Below are 16,024 nucleotides of genomic sequence, written 5' to 3' on the forward strand. Positions count from 1 at the left end.
AGGGAACACCATCTCCATGCCGACAGCCTCAGGGGCCAAAAAGCGCTTCTGGATCATTGAGGACATGTCACCGTTTGGCAAGCGGCGCAAGACGGCCTCCTCTCGCAAGATGCTGGACGAGGGCATGATGCTGGAGGGCTTCCAGCGCTTCGACCTCTATGAGGACTGCAAGGACGCGGCCTGCCAGTTCTCGCTCAAGGTCACCCACTACCACTGCACGCGCGAGAACTGCGGCTACAAGTTCTGCGGGCGCACGCACATGTACAAGCACGCGCAGCACCACGACCGCGTGGACAACCTCGTGCTGGACGACTTCAAGCGCTTCAAGGCCTCGCTCAGCTGCCACTTCGCCGACTGCCCCTTCTCGGGCACCAGCACGCACTTCCACTGCCTGCGCTGCCGCTTCCGCTGCACCGACAGCACCAAGGTCACCGCGCACCGCAAGCACCACGGCAAGCAGGACGTGATCAGCGCCGCGGGCTTCTGCCAGTTCAGCTCCAGCGCCGACTGCGCCGTGCCCGACTGCAAGTACAAGCTCAAGTGCTCGCACTTCCACTGCACCTACCCGGGCTGCCGCCACACGGTCGTGGGCATGTCGCAGATGGACTCGCACAAGCGCAAGCACGAGAAGCAGGAGCGCGGCGAGCCGCCCGCCGCCTCGCCCGGCCCGGCCGTCAGCCTGGACGGCTCGCTGTCGCTGGGCGCCGAGCCGGGCGGCTCCCTGCTCTTCCTGCAGACGGCCGCGGCCGGCCTGGGCCTGGGGCTGGGCGACGCGGGCGACCCCGGCCCGCCCGACGCCCCCGGGGCCCGCGACGGCCCCGCTGCGCCCGCGCCCGCGCCCGCACCCGCGCTCGGCCCCGCGGCCGGGGAGTCGTCGCAGGAGGACGAGGAGGAGGAGCTGGAGCTGAACGAGGAGGAGGCGGACGACGACGACGACGAGGACGATGACGAGGAGGATGACGACGACGACGAGGACGAGGACGACGACGAGGACCTGCGCACCGACTCAGAGGAGTCGCTGCCCGAGGCGGCGGCGGGCCCGGGGGCGCGGAGCCCGGAGCTGGCGGCCCTGGGCGCCCCCGCGCCCCCCGCGCCCGCCGCCGCCTCGCCCTGACCCCGGGCCGGCCGCCGAGGGGAGGGGGCGGCGCCCCGCTGCCCGGGATCCTGCCTCTCGATTCTCTTGTTGTTGTTGTTAATTTTGTAAGAAATGGTATTTATATGTAAAGCTTCCCTCTGTACAGAGCTAGGTGTTCGTCGTGGTTCAGCGTCGGGAGGCGCTCCGGCTCTGGGCTCCCCCGCCGCCGGGTGGGCCCGCGGCCCCGCCGGTGCTTCCGGACCCCGAGTCCGTCTCAGGACAGAGGCGGGGGGGCCCCCCTCTGGTGCTCCGGGGCCGCCCTGCGCCCGCCCGCCCGCAGCTTAGCGGCTGGAAGGACAGAGGCTGCCGAACGACCCTTTCCTAGCTGCAGTTGGGGGGTCTTCTTCAGGGAAATTGAAGGTGCTCTTGTCCGGGGTGGGGACGGGGAGCAGGGGTCCCCGAGGGCGAGGCGGGCGCAGACACCGGGCAGCTGCCCCAAGCGCCCCTCGCCGCGGCCGGATCCCGGGCCCCACGACCACGCCGGTGGGATTCCTCATTGCTCAGGACTGGGACGGGCGCAGGCGGGTCACGGTGACCCCCGCCCCTAACCACCAGAGGCGGGCCGGCACCTGTAGCATCTGGCGGGCCTCCCACTCATGCAGCTAAGACCCTCCCTCCTCGCCTGGGGGGAGGGGCGGGGCAGCGGGCGTCAGCACGGGTGACACTACAGGGACCGCTGAGGAAACCTCATGGAATTAGCAGAGCCTGGAGCTCCGGTCACTCTGCCCCTGCTGCAGGCTGGCCGGGTACCTGTTCCCGCGGGCTGGAGCCCAGGAGGGCGCACCTCGGCCTGCCTGGTGCCTCCCAGAGCCCAGCCTCGCCCGGTGAAAGGGGGGGCTCGGTTCCTCACAAACGGAAGAGCAGCCAGCGCCGGGGTGCTGGGCCCGCAGGGGGTCTCAGCCACCCAGGTGGTGGGAACGGAAAGATGCGACTGTTTGGGGCTTTAATATTCAAAATGGAAAAAAATGCGAGAAAGTTGTACAGTATTTTTCCTGTGAAGGTTATTATTCTACATAGAACAAAAAGGAAAAACAGCAGGCGGGCAGCGAGCGCCCAGACCCGCCTCCGGACCAGCCCTGAGGTTGGAGACCCAGTGCAATTGCTCACGTGGGCGTGTTTAGCATTCAGTGTAGAGGCCTTGCCCCTTTGAGGCTGGCTGTCTTTACACTAGCACTGATGGGAGCTGCGTGATTCCAACTTTTAACTTGAATTTTGTAGAGACAAGAAAAAAGGACTATTACTGTTGATACAAGTTTGTAGTTAATTTAACATTTGAGTTTTTCTCTATTGGTTATGCGTGTGGCTTTAATAGGGCTTTTTTTTTTCCAGTTTGTTTTATTATTTTGTTTGGGATGCTTCTTTACTAGTGCAACCCACCCAGATTTGGTTCCCTTTTCAAAACATCCCCCCTTCCTGGAGACGATGAGGTCACTGAAGCCTAGATGGGGGACACCTGGCAGGCACATGCCCGGCCAGTGGCTCTGAGGGTGACAGGGACTAAGGGCAGGCTGCCCAACGCTTCTCCTATTCGCCTTCTCCCCACTCCAGGCTACTAGCCCGTCTCAGGTTGGACCCTGAGATGCGGCCACAGGGAGAGAGCAAGGCCCAGCCTGGCGGAGAGACAGACCGTCACCTGGAGCCACCTCCCCGCAGATCTCCGTGGGGAGCCCGACCCCACCCGACCCGCCTGGGGGACAGTGGTTTACTTTTTCTTTTTTCTTTCTTTTTTTTTGTCCTCTTGGCTGCCCACAGCCAGAAAGCCAGGACCATCTGAACTGGAGAGGGAGCAGGGAGGGAGGAGTGGTCAGACGGAGTGTACCTGATTCAACAGGAAACCAGTCGATTTCTAAAACAGCCCCTGCCAGAGCCTCCGAACTCTGCGGGCACCACGTGCTGCTGCTGTGCACGCGCCCAGACTCCGTGCCCTCCGCGAACCGCTGAGTCTGTGCAAGGAGTTTTGTAAAGGAAAAAAAACATTTTTCAATGTAGCAAAATCAAACAAAAAAAAGAAAAAAAGAAGACGCCTACAGTGCGAAGTCTAGCCTTTTGTAACCTTCATATTGCACACTAGGACTATAAGCCATTGCTAGCTCATTTTGAATTTTAATGTGTAATTTTTTGTTTTATTTTCTTTCTGTGGGGAAAACAATGCTTGATCCACCAATGCTCTTTTTAATGTTTTATAACTATGTATGTGTATATATATAAATATAAAATAATATGTATGCACATATGTGTGTGTATATATCTATATGTATATACATATATAGATATATAGAGATATATAGAGAGGTTTTGAGACAAAAAAATGCAGAACGTGAGAACCGGACTGAACAGCGTGCGCTCTGATTACTTGAATCTGGTCTCCTCGGCACCTGGTTATTAAGAACTGAATATTTTTCCACTTGAATTTAGTGCTATTAGAAATTTAATATATGTGTTTTATTTATTTGATTTTTTTTTTGCATGACTGATGCAAGGTTTGACATTTTCACTCAATAAAAACTGGAAAAAATCTATCAAGTTATCTTTTATTTTTAAAATCAGCCCCAAGCGGCTGGCGGTGACCCAGCTGTGCAAGGCGGCACAGCCACAGCCGAGCTCCGAGTGCCAGGCAGGGAGGGAGGAGGTCACCCTTCAAACCTGGCAGGGAAGGGGGCAAACCAGTTTCACCCCTGGGAACGGGCCAAGTTCTCCTGGGTTGCTGGGGACAGACAGTGGGGGGCTTGGGCCCTGCCTGGCTGAAGGGTGGCCGCCTCCCCCCACCCTGCCTGAAGCCCTCGAGTGAGGCTCGGGAGCCGCCTGTGGGCAGAGCCACTGGCATAGAAGCCTCAGGGAAAGGCTCCACGGGCCCCCCCCCCCCCCAGGCCCCCGGCCAGCCCCCTTCTCTCACAGCAGGGCTACTGGGCAGGCGCTTGGCAGGGGCATCCCTCTGCCTCCTCCCTCGGCTCCTTCCTCCTTCCTGCAGGGACCTGCCCGGGCTGGGAACGGCGCGTACCCGGATCTGATCCGGATGCTGGCTCGGCTCCTGCCTGGAGCACATCAGGGTAGAGCCAGAGGGGGCTGATTCCTGGGTCTGTAGCCACCAGCCCCAGGCCTGGTGGCACCATGGCTGGGGGCTCCCTCAGTAGCGTGGGTGGCGCGAGCACTCCCACCAGGCCTCACACCTCGTTTGCCACGACACTTCTAAATGGTGACCCACCTCTCATGAAACCTCAGCATCTGCACTGTCTTGCCAGCCTTGCCCTGAGCTGACCTCCTTCCAGGTGGCCAGGCATCCCAGGGCCTTGGGGAGGGGACGCTTGTGGGGTCTGCCGAGTTCTTCCACTTTGAGGAGCATCTCACTGGATGTCACACCCCTGCAATGAGCACACCCACTTTCCTGAGGAGGGAACTAGGGGCTGGGAAGGAGACGTCCCAGCAGCACCTCGCAGGGGGCACCAGCGGCCAGGGACGCAGGGGGAGCGGCCACAGGGGTTGCCTGGCCCTTGGAGCCCCGAGGGTCTGCACCGCTCCTAGCGCCCTGCTCTGTGTCGCTTCCCCTATGAAAGCTGTTTCTCACGCAGCGCCAGCTCGGAGGCCTAACCCTTTCTTCTTTCCTCCTGGAACGCAGCCCACAGGCTATTTACATAAATATGTTTGTAACAGACTCTAAAATATATACTTTTTTCTGTCTTATTAAAATGTTCAAGTTGGAACTCGCCTATTGTTTGTGGATATCTCGATTCTGTTAAATAAAACAGTGACTAATTTATGGGATAAAACACAAGTTCAACAAATTAAAACCATTATTGGAGCTTCAGAGGCCCGGTGGGCTGAGCAGCCTCCCGTGGGGCCCAAGGGGAGGCAGGGAGCCAAACCGGTCCTCCGCCGACGGGTGGGGGTGTGACCACAGGGCTCCCTCTGGGCACTGCCTCGGGGGCAGCAGGGCAGGGCCCACAGAGGCCTTCGGGGGCAGCTCTTGGGGGCTCCAACTTCAGCTGTCTCGGGGACTCCTGGGGCCCAGGGGAGGGAGGACGGATACTCAGGGCAGACTCCACAAAACTGCCCCCAGGTCTTCTAGGCCCGGATGGACCACAGCAGACGCACACACAGTGGATGGGAGGCCCTGCCTAGATGCGGGCACGGCCAGCTTCCAAGCTACACTCAGGACAGGGCAGGCGCCAGGACCCAGGGCAATGGATCATGAGGGCCCCGTGTCCAGGGCAGGGAAGGGGGCACTGGGTTTCAGGGCACTCCTCAGAAGAGCCTCAGGGGAACAAGGGCCTGTGACCCAACAGGATGCTGCACCAGGCCAACGCGCTGCCCCGATCCCAGGCACTGCCCCAGACGAGAGAAGCACCCACCACGCCCATCAGGAGCTCACCCTCACTGAGACAGTGTCGCCCACCTCCAAGAAGGAGGGGCCTGCAGCTGCCGCGGTGCCCCACCCCAGGGGTGTGGAGTGGGCCCAGGCCCCACAACACTCCCTGTGGCTTGTTGGAATCAGTTGGAATTGCAGTTAAACATGTTTTCATTCTGAGATTTAATTAGCTGTGGTGGTGTGATGCTCCTACACCCAAACTGGGGCAAATTCAAGAGTTTTGTAACCTCTTGGAAAGAGCCAGAACCAGCTGCACGGGCTGGTGCTGAGCTCAGTGGCCTGCCCACCTCCCACGACCTGGCCCGGCTTGGGTGCTACCGCAGCTGAGTCAACCACAGAAGCCAGGCCTGGGCATTCACAAGCGGCCTTGCCCTAGCCCACCCGGACCCGCAGCCACAGGGCCGCCCTCCCCCCAGGCAGCGGAGCCAGCACGACCAGTGAATCTGGGTAAAGGCAGCTTGTCCATCCACCTTCATGAGAGGTGGCCCTGGCCCCAGAGGCTGTCTTGCCCCAGGGCCAGGGCACAGGGGCTGGTAGATGAAGGGCTGCTGGCCCAAGGTCTGGGTCAGGCCTCTAGGAAGCAGGGTGAGCGGCAGGACCCCTCAGACAGGCTGGAGTTCTGGGGACACAGTGGGAAACGAACAAGGACCAGGCCTGTGCCACCCTACTGGGAGGAGCCACCCCACCCTCTGGGACAGGTCAGACAGGAAGTGCCTCCCAGGAGGCCCACAGCCAGCACAGGAGGCACATGGCGGCTGGAGCAGCCAGACCTAGCTGCTTCTCCTCCTGTGAGCCCCGCAGCTCATGCCAATCGGGGGAGACACCACGGCCTTGGAAAGTCCAAGGCCTTTTCCCCGCCAAAAAACCCCAAGGCCCTGCCCTGACTTCTCACTGCTCAGCCCTGCCCAGAACCTCCCCGAGGCCCGGCTGCCACAGCCTGGACCTACAGGGCATCCCTGGAACTGCTGATGCCCTGGAGCCCATTCTCCCGGGGCGGCCGGGCCGGGGAAGCCCAGAGCGAGGCGCCCGAGTTCCCAAGGTGTATTTAAAAACATGGGCCCGTCACCTGAAGGAAGATCCTTTCAGGACTTGTCAGGCAGGAGGGAAAGCCTTCAGGAATTCTCCTTATGACATGATAAAATCTCACTTTTTCTAGAAAAGCATGAAGTTTAAAATGCTCAATGAAAGCAAACTATTAAGGCTTGTTCATGATTCAAGTGAAATGCACCAAGAATGCTGGAGATTTCAAACTGGTTCGACGTTAGAAAGAGTGCCCGAGAGTCCTGAGCTGGGGGCTGGGGGCGGCAGAGGCCGGGGCCCCCACTCGGGCCCTGGGTGTTGGCCTGTGCCAGCTCTCCAGCAGACCAGGTGGCGGTCACACGGCAGCACCACGCCCTGGAGGCATCTGCCCAGGCACTGCCCCTGGCAGGCGGCAGCGGATCCTGGGTTGGGAAACATCTGTGCAGGGGGAAGGAGCAGGGGCCAGAGAGGGGTCAGCCAGCACTGGGGTCTACCCCCAAGAGAGCACCTCACCTGAGGCTGAGCCACCCCCACCTGGAGGGTCTCACTGGTGCCTTTGCGTCTGCTCTGGAGCCTGTGACACTTTTCTCTGAGTGCCTTGGCAAAAACAATTTTAAACAAACAGATGAAGAAACAGCAAGGATTAAGTAAACTCCTCAGGATTGGGCTGTCAGGCTCAGAAAATGTCTCCTGCCTGCCCTTCCTTTCTGGGGCAGGGCAGGGCAGGGCAGGGGTGGGGCAGCGCTGGGCTGGGGTGGGGAACGGGACTGCAGAGGGCTGGGCTGGGGCGGCGGCAGTCACCAGTGGAGCCGGAGGTCAGGGTCCAGGCCTGAGGAGGAGCATCTCAGCGCTCCTGGCTGGGCACAGAGGCACGCAGAGAGGAGCCTTCTGCAGAACCCTCCACTCCCACCTGACGTGAGCCCCCAAGGACACGATTCACTCTTCAGTGACACAAGCAAGTCACACAACACCGTGAAGAGGAGTTCCCGTTTTTATTCAAAAGGAGAGAGACAGAGACTAAGCACACCTGTGAAACCGAAAGGAGAGGCGGAAGAGGGATTTTTCACTCTATTCCCTTCTATGTTGACTGGATTTTTTAAACATCTGAGATGTACTCTCACAATATGAAAAAAAAAGCACATTTACAAACTCAGCATCCCCTCTCCCTCATCCAGAACGCGCCCCTTCCCAGCCAGGGGTCCCAGCCCGCGTCTGCATGGCCCCTCTGCCAAAGGAGGCTGACCCGGGACAGGCAGATGGAGCAGCAGCCCCAGGGATGCTCCCTTGCCACCTCGCCTGCTCCGGGGGTGTCGCTAACACCCACAGAGTGCTGGGGCTGCCAGGGCAGGGCCACCAAGTCACAGTGAGGTGGCTGGGAGACCCTGGGGCCAGGAGGGCCGTCCTGCAGCCTCTCAGCACTGGGGCGAGTTCTTTCCTAAAAGACACTTTACAAAAATACATTGTAATTGAGTTTAATAATCTTCTCCTTTCCAGAAAGGGCCTGACAGGCGCTGCCTGCTGCTCACTTCTGCCCCATTCCAAATATTTTTACCTTATTTGGATGAAATGCATTATTTTTCTAATGAAAGGCTTTTTTTCAAAGGGCTGTTTTCCCTCTGTCCGGCAGCTGCCTTTATTAGGCAGCACTCACGCCGTTTTGGGGAGGGGTTTTTTTTCTCCCTGAAATCACGCCAGACTCTCTGTCCTCAAAAGCCGAAATCAGCGCATAGGACCCGCAGGGCAAAAGGCCTCTGGGCCCAGGCTTCTCTCTGCACGTGAGCCCCAGGGACGTGGGGGCCCACCGACCACCCAGGCTGGAAAGAACACGGCCTGTGATGCCCCGCTGCCCCCGCCCCAGGGACAGTGATGCCCCAGGCACGGTGATGCCCCAGGGAGTTCTCTCTTGGGGGCCAGGGGTTCCCTGGCCATTGCTGGAGCTCTCCTTCCGCTGCACCCACCCAAACAGCTCTGGCTGCATCTCCACTCCAGGCTATCTGCCCTCTGGTCTCCCTGTCTGGTTCCATCGTACGCGGAAATGTCTGGAAAGTTAGAGACAATGACGAATGGTCACCAGGCTAAAAGGGGAGACCCCCGTGACCGCTCACACAGGACCCAGCGTTTCTTTCACTGAGGAGGTCAGAGTGCAGAAAACCCTGTCTCCAGCCCCCAGAGGCCTGGCCTGTGGAGAAAGACGGGGGCTTCAGACCAAGCCCCAGCCCTCTGCTCAGTGGTTAGGTCTGCCTGCCCGGCTCCCCAGACACTGGGAGTCCTCATCCAGGCGAGGCTGGTGGCCCCTGGGGACTAAGATGGCAAAGAGGCAGGGGTGACTCTCAACGTGGGCTCTGCTTGTCCCTAGGGAGCACACGGTGGGAAAACGGACCACACGGATGTCATGAGATGTTACGAGCATCAAAGACAAAACCTGAGAAACCAGGCCGGATGGCTGGACACAGGAGGGTTAAAGAGAAGGCGACATCCCCACGACCTGACACCTCGGGAGTGCCCCAGGCCCAACAGTCAGGGAGGGGTTTGATGTTGGGGTGGCAGAGCATTGGGCCCGGAGCCCTCAAAAGGGGCCTAAGCAGGAGGTGAAATGTGTTCTGAGACAAAACAGCCCCAGTGCCAAGTCTCTCACCCGCTGCCTCCTCCTTCCCCAGGGCCAGGCCGGCGGGAGGCCGGGCTGAGGCTGGGGCAGGCGGCCAGCCCGAGGGGTGCACACCTACCGGCTGCCGAGCTGCACCGCCACGGCGGGCGGCCACTGTCCCCGCACTTCATTTCCAAGGCCTTTGTCTACACAGGGAGCCCAGAGAGACGTGACCAGGCCCTCTGTCCCCACCCCCGGCCACAGCACTGGGGGCTTGAGGGAGCCGAGCGCTCCTTGGCAGGAGCATTGCGCTGTTTTTCTGGGTTTAGCTAAATGCTGTGTGAAGGTTAAAGGGAGACAGGGAGGGTGAGCGGGAGAGGAGACGGGGGAGGAAGAGAGAGCGAGACACACTCTCTCCTGGGAGCACACTCATCCATTTAAGGAAGGAGAGCTCATCACACTCAACACCAGGTCTATATACAGTAACGCAAGGTCCCTTCTCCTCCTGGATCAGAATGTCGCCCCTTCGGCACTCGGGACTGAGGATGAAACCCTCCAGCTCTGGGTGAGCGGCCCACGAGACCTGCCTTGGGGAGGGGCTGGACAGGGGAGGCAGGGGCTGCCAGCCATCAGGCCCACCTGCAGGGCTGCCCAGGCGTTCCCCCCACATGCCCTCCTGTCCCTCCCCAGGGCTCACCTGGCACAGCCTTAGCCGAGACCCACCTCCCAGGCTCGGGTGCTATGAGCAGACAGGCAGCCACAGGCAGGAATTAAATAGTGGCAACTCGTATTTATTACAATTATATACAGTCGTATCTTATATTCTGAAACTTATACCTGATCACACAAGTGAACATGTGTTTCTGGGTAGGAGGGACAGAAAGGAAGGCCCTGATGCCTGGCTCCGACGTGGGAGTGAGAACCACGTCTCGCCATGGGGGTAGCTGAGCCACGACGCGGCAAGCGAGGTCGTCAGAAGTGCAGTGTGATTTCATCCGGGAGGACGACAGGGCGCTGTGGGGCTGGGACAGGCGCACAAGGGCGGCATCGGTCACGCAAGACCTGGCTGTCGGGCCCTGGAAGGCCCTCGCCCAGAGAGGAGCACAGGGCTGTGGCTTTTGGAAACACAAGACAGCCCCTTGGTCCCTGGTGAGAGTGACTGAAGGAGCGTGGGGGAGGGGGGGCGGTGGGACAGCAGACACCAGATCAACGCAGCTCCTCCTCCACTGAGGGTCAGGAGTCAGGTAAGAAAACTACCTCTTGTCATGCACGGTGTTAGGTTAGCTAAGACGCTCGGCAGACACACCCTGGACAAGACGTCTGTCCAGGAGATGTGGCTGAGGGGGGCTTGAGACGAGAGAATTTGGCGCCCCCAGCCTGACATGGGAACAAAGTTAACGGCCCATCTGAGCTGAGGAAGTGGCGGGCGTGGCCGAGCTGGCGTTCGGGCGAGAGGAGGCTGGGTGGACAGAAATGCAACCCCACGCCAGGGCCCAGGCCCCAGCGGAATCTGTGACAGCTGTGCTCCCTACTCGGCTCAAGGCTGCCCTCCCAGAGCCAGAGGAGGAGTCAGGGCCTGGCCATGTCCCCAGAGGCTGAACGACCACCCTAGTCCCGCTCACTCTCGTTGCTGGCGCCCTCGGGCCGCCGCAGCTTCTCCACCTGCTCATTGATCTGCCCGTCCCCGCCCCGGCGGTCCTCCCTCTGCACCCCCAGGCAGTCCTCCTCGTCCACGTGGCTCACGTCCTCGTCCTCCTCGTCCTCCTCGTCCTCCCTCTTCTCCTCCTCGCCCTGCACCTCCATCCTCACCTGGCCCTTGACGTCCACCACCCCCTCACCCTCCTCCTGGGGGCCCAGCAGGTGGTAGGTGGCTGTGGAGCCCTCAGGGCTGTGGCCCTCCTTCACGGGCGAGGAGGATGTGGACTCGTTGCTGACGGGCGAGATGTCGCTGCTGCTGTGGTGGTTCACGGCAGCTGGGCTGGAGGGTGGAGGCGACTTGACTGGGATCTGCCAGGAGGGAATCTTCGGGGCCGATGGCGACGGCGGGAACTGTCTCCTGGCAGACAAGGGAGATGATGGCAGGGTTGGTGACAGCATTCCTGGGGCTCCCATCCTCAGCAAAGCCACACTCTCCTGATCCCAAGTGCTCAGCAACAGTGAGCAGCTCCCCCAGGGCCATGGACCAGGTACAAAATTGAGCTCTCCCGCCCCCCGCCCCCCACCTCTCAGGAACTAGAACTCTTGGCCAGTAGGAGGGTTGAAGAAGCTGAGACAAAAGCCAGAGGTGCCCTGTGCTGCCACAGACCACCCTGCCCCACTCAGAGGACCTCCCGGATCCTCCTTGCCCTGGGCCAGGCCCTCCCCTCCTTGCAGGTGCTGGACAGCCAGCCCTGAGGGGCCTGCCATGCCCTGGAGCCCCCTCCCTCCTGGTCCTTAGCAATGGCCCAGCCTCCAGTCTTTGGAGAGGGAATGCGTGAGGACGGGGAGCCAAAAGGGGAAGCAGGACTGAGCCAGAGGACTGGGAACCCAAGATACCTGGGCCTCAACTCTCACTTGTCTATGGCCTGGGCCAAAGGCGAGGGGGGCCTGGCCATTGGCCTCAGGATTAGAAACATCGCAGCTAGAAGGGTAACACTGGTGCACTTTGCTAGAAAAACCTCTGAGCTGAGCAGCTGGCAGGGAAGAGTCAGTTCTCCACTCCTGTTTCTGCCGCGGGCCGCGGGCCGCGGGCCAGCAGCCAGGCCAGACCAAAGCCGTTCCAGAAGGGACCTGGGAGGTCAGGTCTGCTTGGCAACAGCTTGGAAATCAAGCTCTAGGACAGGCAGGTCCACCTCTGCCTGAGCCAAGAGGACAAAGGCCTGCTCTCTCCCTGGCTGCCCCCCCGCACTGTCCCACCAGCACTGGTCCCAGGACAGCACCTCCACCTCAGATCCCACGACACAGACTGCACATGGTGAAGGTGGCACGAACGCTAACAAGAAATTCACTTTGCAGTTTTCTTGACTCTAACTCTCTGTCCCCCTGGCCTCAAAGGCCCTTGTCTCCTATGTTCGGAAACACAAAGGATTTCTCCTGATGACAACATTCTGGCTGCCCCTGAGCTCAGTCACACCTCTCTCAAGACTACGTTCTTTTCTTCAGAGAGGACCTGGAAAAAGGTGGCCTGGAGAACTGGGTGCTCTGGCTGGGGCCACGAGAGCCCTCCAGCCCCCTATCCTCGACCCCACCACCCTCTGCCTTCATACTGCCTCCCCTAGCCCCACTAAACCCCGGCCTGCAGAGAAACCAGAGCCTGAGCAAGGTGTCCTGGGGCACCCTGCGGTGGGGGGTCAACCATCCCGGTGTCCCAGAATTGAGCACTTCCTGGGACATGGGACGATCCCGGGCAAGCCAGGACAAGTTGGTCACCCTCCATTCAGGGCTGCACTGGCCTCCTGTCGGGCTCACAGAAGGTGCTGTCACTGCAGAGGAACAGCAGGGGGAGACCAAAGAAGCTGGGGGTGGGGAGACAGGCACTGCTTTCTGCCCCCACCTTGATTCTAGAACCCTTCCTACTAAGGCCCTCTGTGGGGATGTTCTCTGGGAGTAAGCTGTCACTGAGAGGTCCAGCCAGGGTTCAGGATGAAGGAGAAGGTGGCCCTGTCGGGAGCTCCCGTTTTCAGATGAGGATGTTCTCCTCTGCTCAAAGTCCTAGGATCTGGCCCCAGCTGTCCTTGACCAGGGCTTGACGGGGCCAAGAAACTACCTGCATTTCAACACTCTCGTGGGCACTGCACTGTCCCCCTGGAGCAGGGAGAGAAAGGAGGCCCACTGGTGAGAGAAAGTAGAAGCTCAAAAGATTCCAATCAATGCCTGAATCACCAGCTCAATCAGGGGCTGGATGGACAGGAGCTCCTGGGGACAACACCCCTCACTCCCGTGACAGCCAGACCGGTCCCAAGGGCTCCCACTCCCCAGTCCCAGGCTGGCAGCAGAACAGAAGCGTGAGCCTTCTCTCCTCCTACCGATTTAAGAGAAGCCCTTTCAAGGAGTTAATTTCCGACTTGAGTTCATTGATATTCTGGGACTCCAGGATCCAGTTGGTAGATGTGGTGGCCTGAAAGTCAAAACACAGGGGAACAAGGATCAGAGTGGCAGCTGCCTCCTGCCCCGTGGAACTCAAACAGCCAGGGTGGCTAGAGAGCTGCGGTTCAAGTGCAGGACCTGGGGGCATTCCGTGTCCTATGTGCAGCCTGGTGACCCCTGGGAAGGTTCTGTCACTGCCCATTCAGGGGTCTGCTTGCCAGGGTCTCCCTGCTTAGGTGATAACAACCTAAAAACAAACATTCTCCTAACACTACCTGCTCGGATAGCTGACAATATTAAGGAATCATGACACACATTGAGGTATGATAATGGTACTGTGGTGACGTAAAATAAAATGACGACAACAAAAGAGCCCTTATCCTTTAGAAATACACACTGGAGTGTCTGCAGTATGGAACGACATGCTGTCTGGGATGCGCTTCAAAATAACCTGGGGGTAGGGGTGTGGGCAGAGAGGAGGCAGCGGCTCCGAGGCAGCACGCTGCAGCTGTGTGATGGGAACATGTGGCTCACTGTGCGGCCCCCTTCATTTCTGTGTGGTTTGAAATGTCCCATTAAAACAAAACAAGTAAATTCCATCTTGACACCAACTACCCCCTCTGCCTAAGTCCCTGCCCTGTAGAGACAATCGCGCAACACACAGACGTGCACTCTGGGCTGAGACAGGCAGCCGCCTCGACCCACAGGTACGGGAGCCTGAGAGCTGCCTGGTGGGTCAGGGCGACATCTGAGCACCTGCCCAGCCCAGTGCCCAGCTCGAATCTCAAGCAGGCCTCCAAGACAGGCTTCACCCAGCGTGCACTTCCACCCGCTGCTCAGACAGTGGCTCCCGGCTCTGTAAGGTCAGGTCCCAGACCCTGCCCTACTGTCTGCAAAGCCACGACCTGCAGGCCATACTATCCACTGCCGTTCTTTTGGGATGACTCTGAAGGCTCAGCAGAGGGAAAGAAGCCATCCTAGGACTTAACCTCAATGCATTCCCTGAGGAGAGCCCATGGAGGACACAGCCACAGTAACCCCAGACAAACACCATCCTTCCATGCACACCTTTCCCCTTGGAATTTGACAGTTTTCCAAATAAACTTCAGAGATCCACACCTTTCTTTTTCGCAAATGCTGCTGAGACAGATGGAGATGAAGAAAGCCCAAACAGTGGTCCCCCAGATGATAGTTGCCAGTGGTCAAGCGGCCTGTGAAGTGTTTATGGGCCAATTTCAGGTGTGATGGCCTCAGGCATGCAGGCCTGTATCATCTAGATTAGAGGACACCTTGAGGTGGCTTCAAGTGCACAGAGTAATCACGCAAGGCCCCCACTTCCCTGACACCGCTACCCAGCCTGACACAGAAAACCTGAGCTGTAGGTTTAAGAGAATGCGAGGAGCCTGAGGCTGGCAGAGGGGAGTGGCCCTGGGTGTTCCTGGCAGCCTGAAGCCAGCCTCTGACATGGGATGGAGGCTGCTTGGGGCCCACCCAGGCAAGCACCCCAGGTGGGCACACCTTTGCAGGGAGAAGCTCCTCAGGGCGGCCTGCAGGTCTTGGAAAAGAAAATCTAGGCAGCCGTGGAGCGAGCACCCACAAACACCCGCCGCCTTCACACACATCCCCCCAGGGTCTCCACTCCAGACCACCAGACAGCGCAGATCCAGGAGCCACTGTTCTGGCTTCTCTGAGACCTTGAAAGCTATAGCAGCCCATTAACAAGGGAGCAATTTCCACTCACCGGCCTACAAAGGACTCAAATTTCCAAACGCATATGGTGCCAGATGCCAGGATTTAGAAATAAAATCTGACATCTGGGGCTTTTTAGCCAGTCTCTTTAAAAAACAGTTGTAGAAAACTCCCAGCCTTCAGTTTTATGTAGGTTTTTAAATTACTTAACGCTCTTCTTTTTAATTTTTTACAGAGCTGCAGTAGGAGTTTGGAAGCCAGAGACAAAAACTTACATTACAGCTGAGAAAACACAGCTCTGGGCCTTTGGTTTACGGGGTAACCAAAGTCTTCACACATACGGGTTTAGACACCAAACCAGCGAGCCCCACTTCAGTGCAGGACAGAATGAGAGGGGTGGGGATGGGCAGGGGGCAACAGAAAAAAAGCAAAGGAAACTCTCAGAGGTGGCTTTCAACCACCAAGCACAATCCTGGGCCCCCTCCCCTCAAAATGCAACATGTGGTCTTAATCTTAATGCTTGAGGTCTGAAAACAGTTTTCCAATTTCCGGAATGGCTTTTGCCATTGGCAGGCCACCTCTCCAAAAGATAATAGAGGGGAATGGGCTGGCCTTCACGCTGCTTTAAGGCTGCTGGCCTGCCCCCGGGGAGTGTGCACCACTGCCAACCAGAGCCCAGAGGAGGAGGTGCAAGCAGCACCTCTGTGGGGGGCGGATCCAAGGAGGGTATTCTCGGGCCCTCTCTTCACTGGAGGCATATCCCAGATTCCATTGGAAATGGAAAGATTCCAATTTTGCTGGGTTCTGCAAACGCGAAAGATTTGAGCGCTGGCTCACACCTCGTTGTGCACTGGGGTAGCGCTTCCCCTGGGAGAGCCACTCAGAGTGAGATCCTTCACAGCAAGGGCTGCATGGAAGCCGCCAGAAAGCAGAACAGAAGGGGATGGAGTGGGGAGGACAGTGGACGCCCTGGAGACACTGGACCACTGTCTCCTTGGACCACCATCCAAGACAGTGCCTCAGGAATGACCCTGTCACACACTCACAGAACCCAGGCCAGAGAGTGAAATCCTGGGAGCGACTGGAGCCAGGCACTGCTCTAAGCATGTAAACACACACTGAAGGAGGCACATTATAGCTCCATTTTACAGACGAGGAAACTAAGACT

At 58.8% G+C, this 16,024-nt stretch overlaps 2 protein-coding genes across 8 annotated transcripts in view; one reads left to right on the forward strand and one right to left on the reverse strand.

The window, feature by feature from the left end:
- CASZ1 (castor zinc finger 1) overlaps positions 1-3,654 on the forward strand; it is a 150,295-nt gene extending 146,641 nt beyond the window's left edge. For all 6 annotated transcript variants that reach the window (XM_070511103.1, XM_070511100.1, XM_070511101.1 and 3 more), the window contains one exon: positions 3-3,654. In XM_070511103.1, the coding sequence (XP_070367204.1) occupies positions 3-1,114 (1,112 nt within the window). In that variant the 3' untranslated portion in view covers positions 1,115-3,654. The remainder of the gene's footprint in view (positions 1-2) is intronic.
- Positions 3,655-7,491: 3,837 nt separating this feature from the next.
- Positions 7,492-16,024, reverse strand: part of PEX14 (peroxisomal biogenesis factor 14) — a 132,884-nt gene continuing 124,351 nt past the window's right edge. For both annotated transcript variants that reach the window (XM_014849816.3, XM_014849815.3), the window contains 2 exons: positions 13,107-13,198; positions 7,492-11,158 (listed from right to left, as the gene is read on the reverse strand). In XM_014849816.3, coding sequence (XP_014705302.1) covers positions 10,711-11,158; positions 13,107-13,198 — 540 coding nt within the window. In that variant the 3' untranslated portion in view covers positions 7,492-10,710. The remainder of the gene's footprint in view (positions 11,159-13,106; positions 13,199-16,024) is intronic.

The sequence above is a fragment of the Equus asinus genome, chromosome 5 (genome assembly GCF_041296235.1).
Source record: "Equus asinus isolate D_3611 breed Donkey chromosome 5, EquAss-T2T_v2, whole genome shotgun sequence".
In the NCBI taxonomy this organism is placed as follows: domain Eukaryota; kingdom Metazoa; phylum Chordata; class Mammalia; order Perissodactyla; family Equidae; genus Equus; species Equus asinus.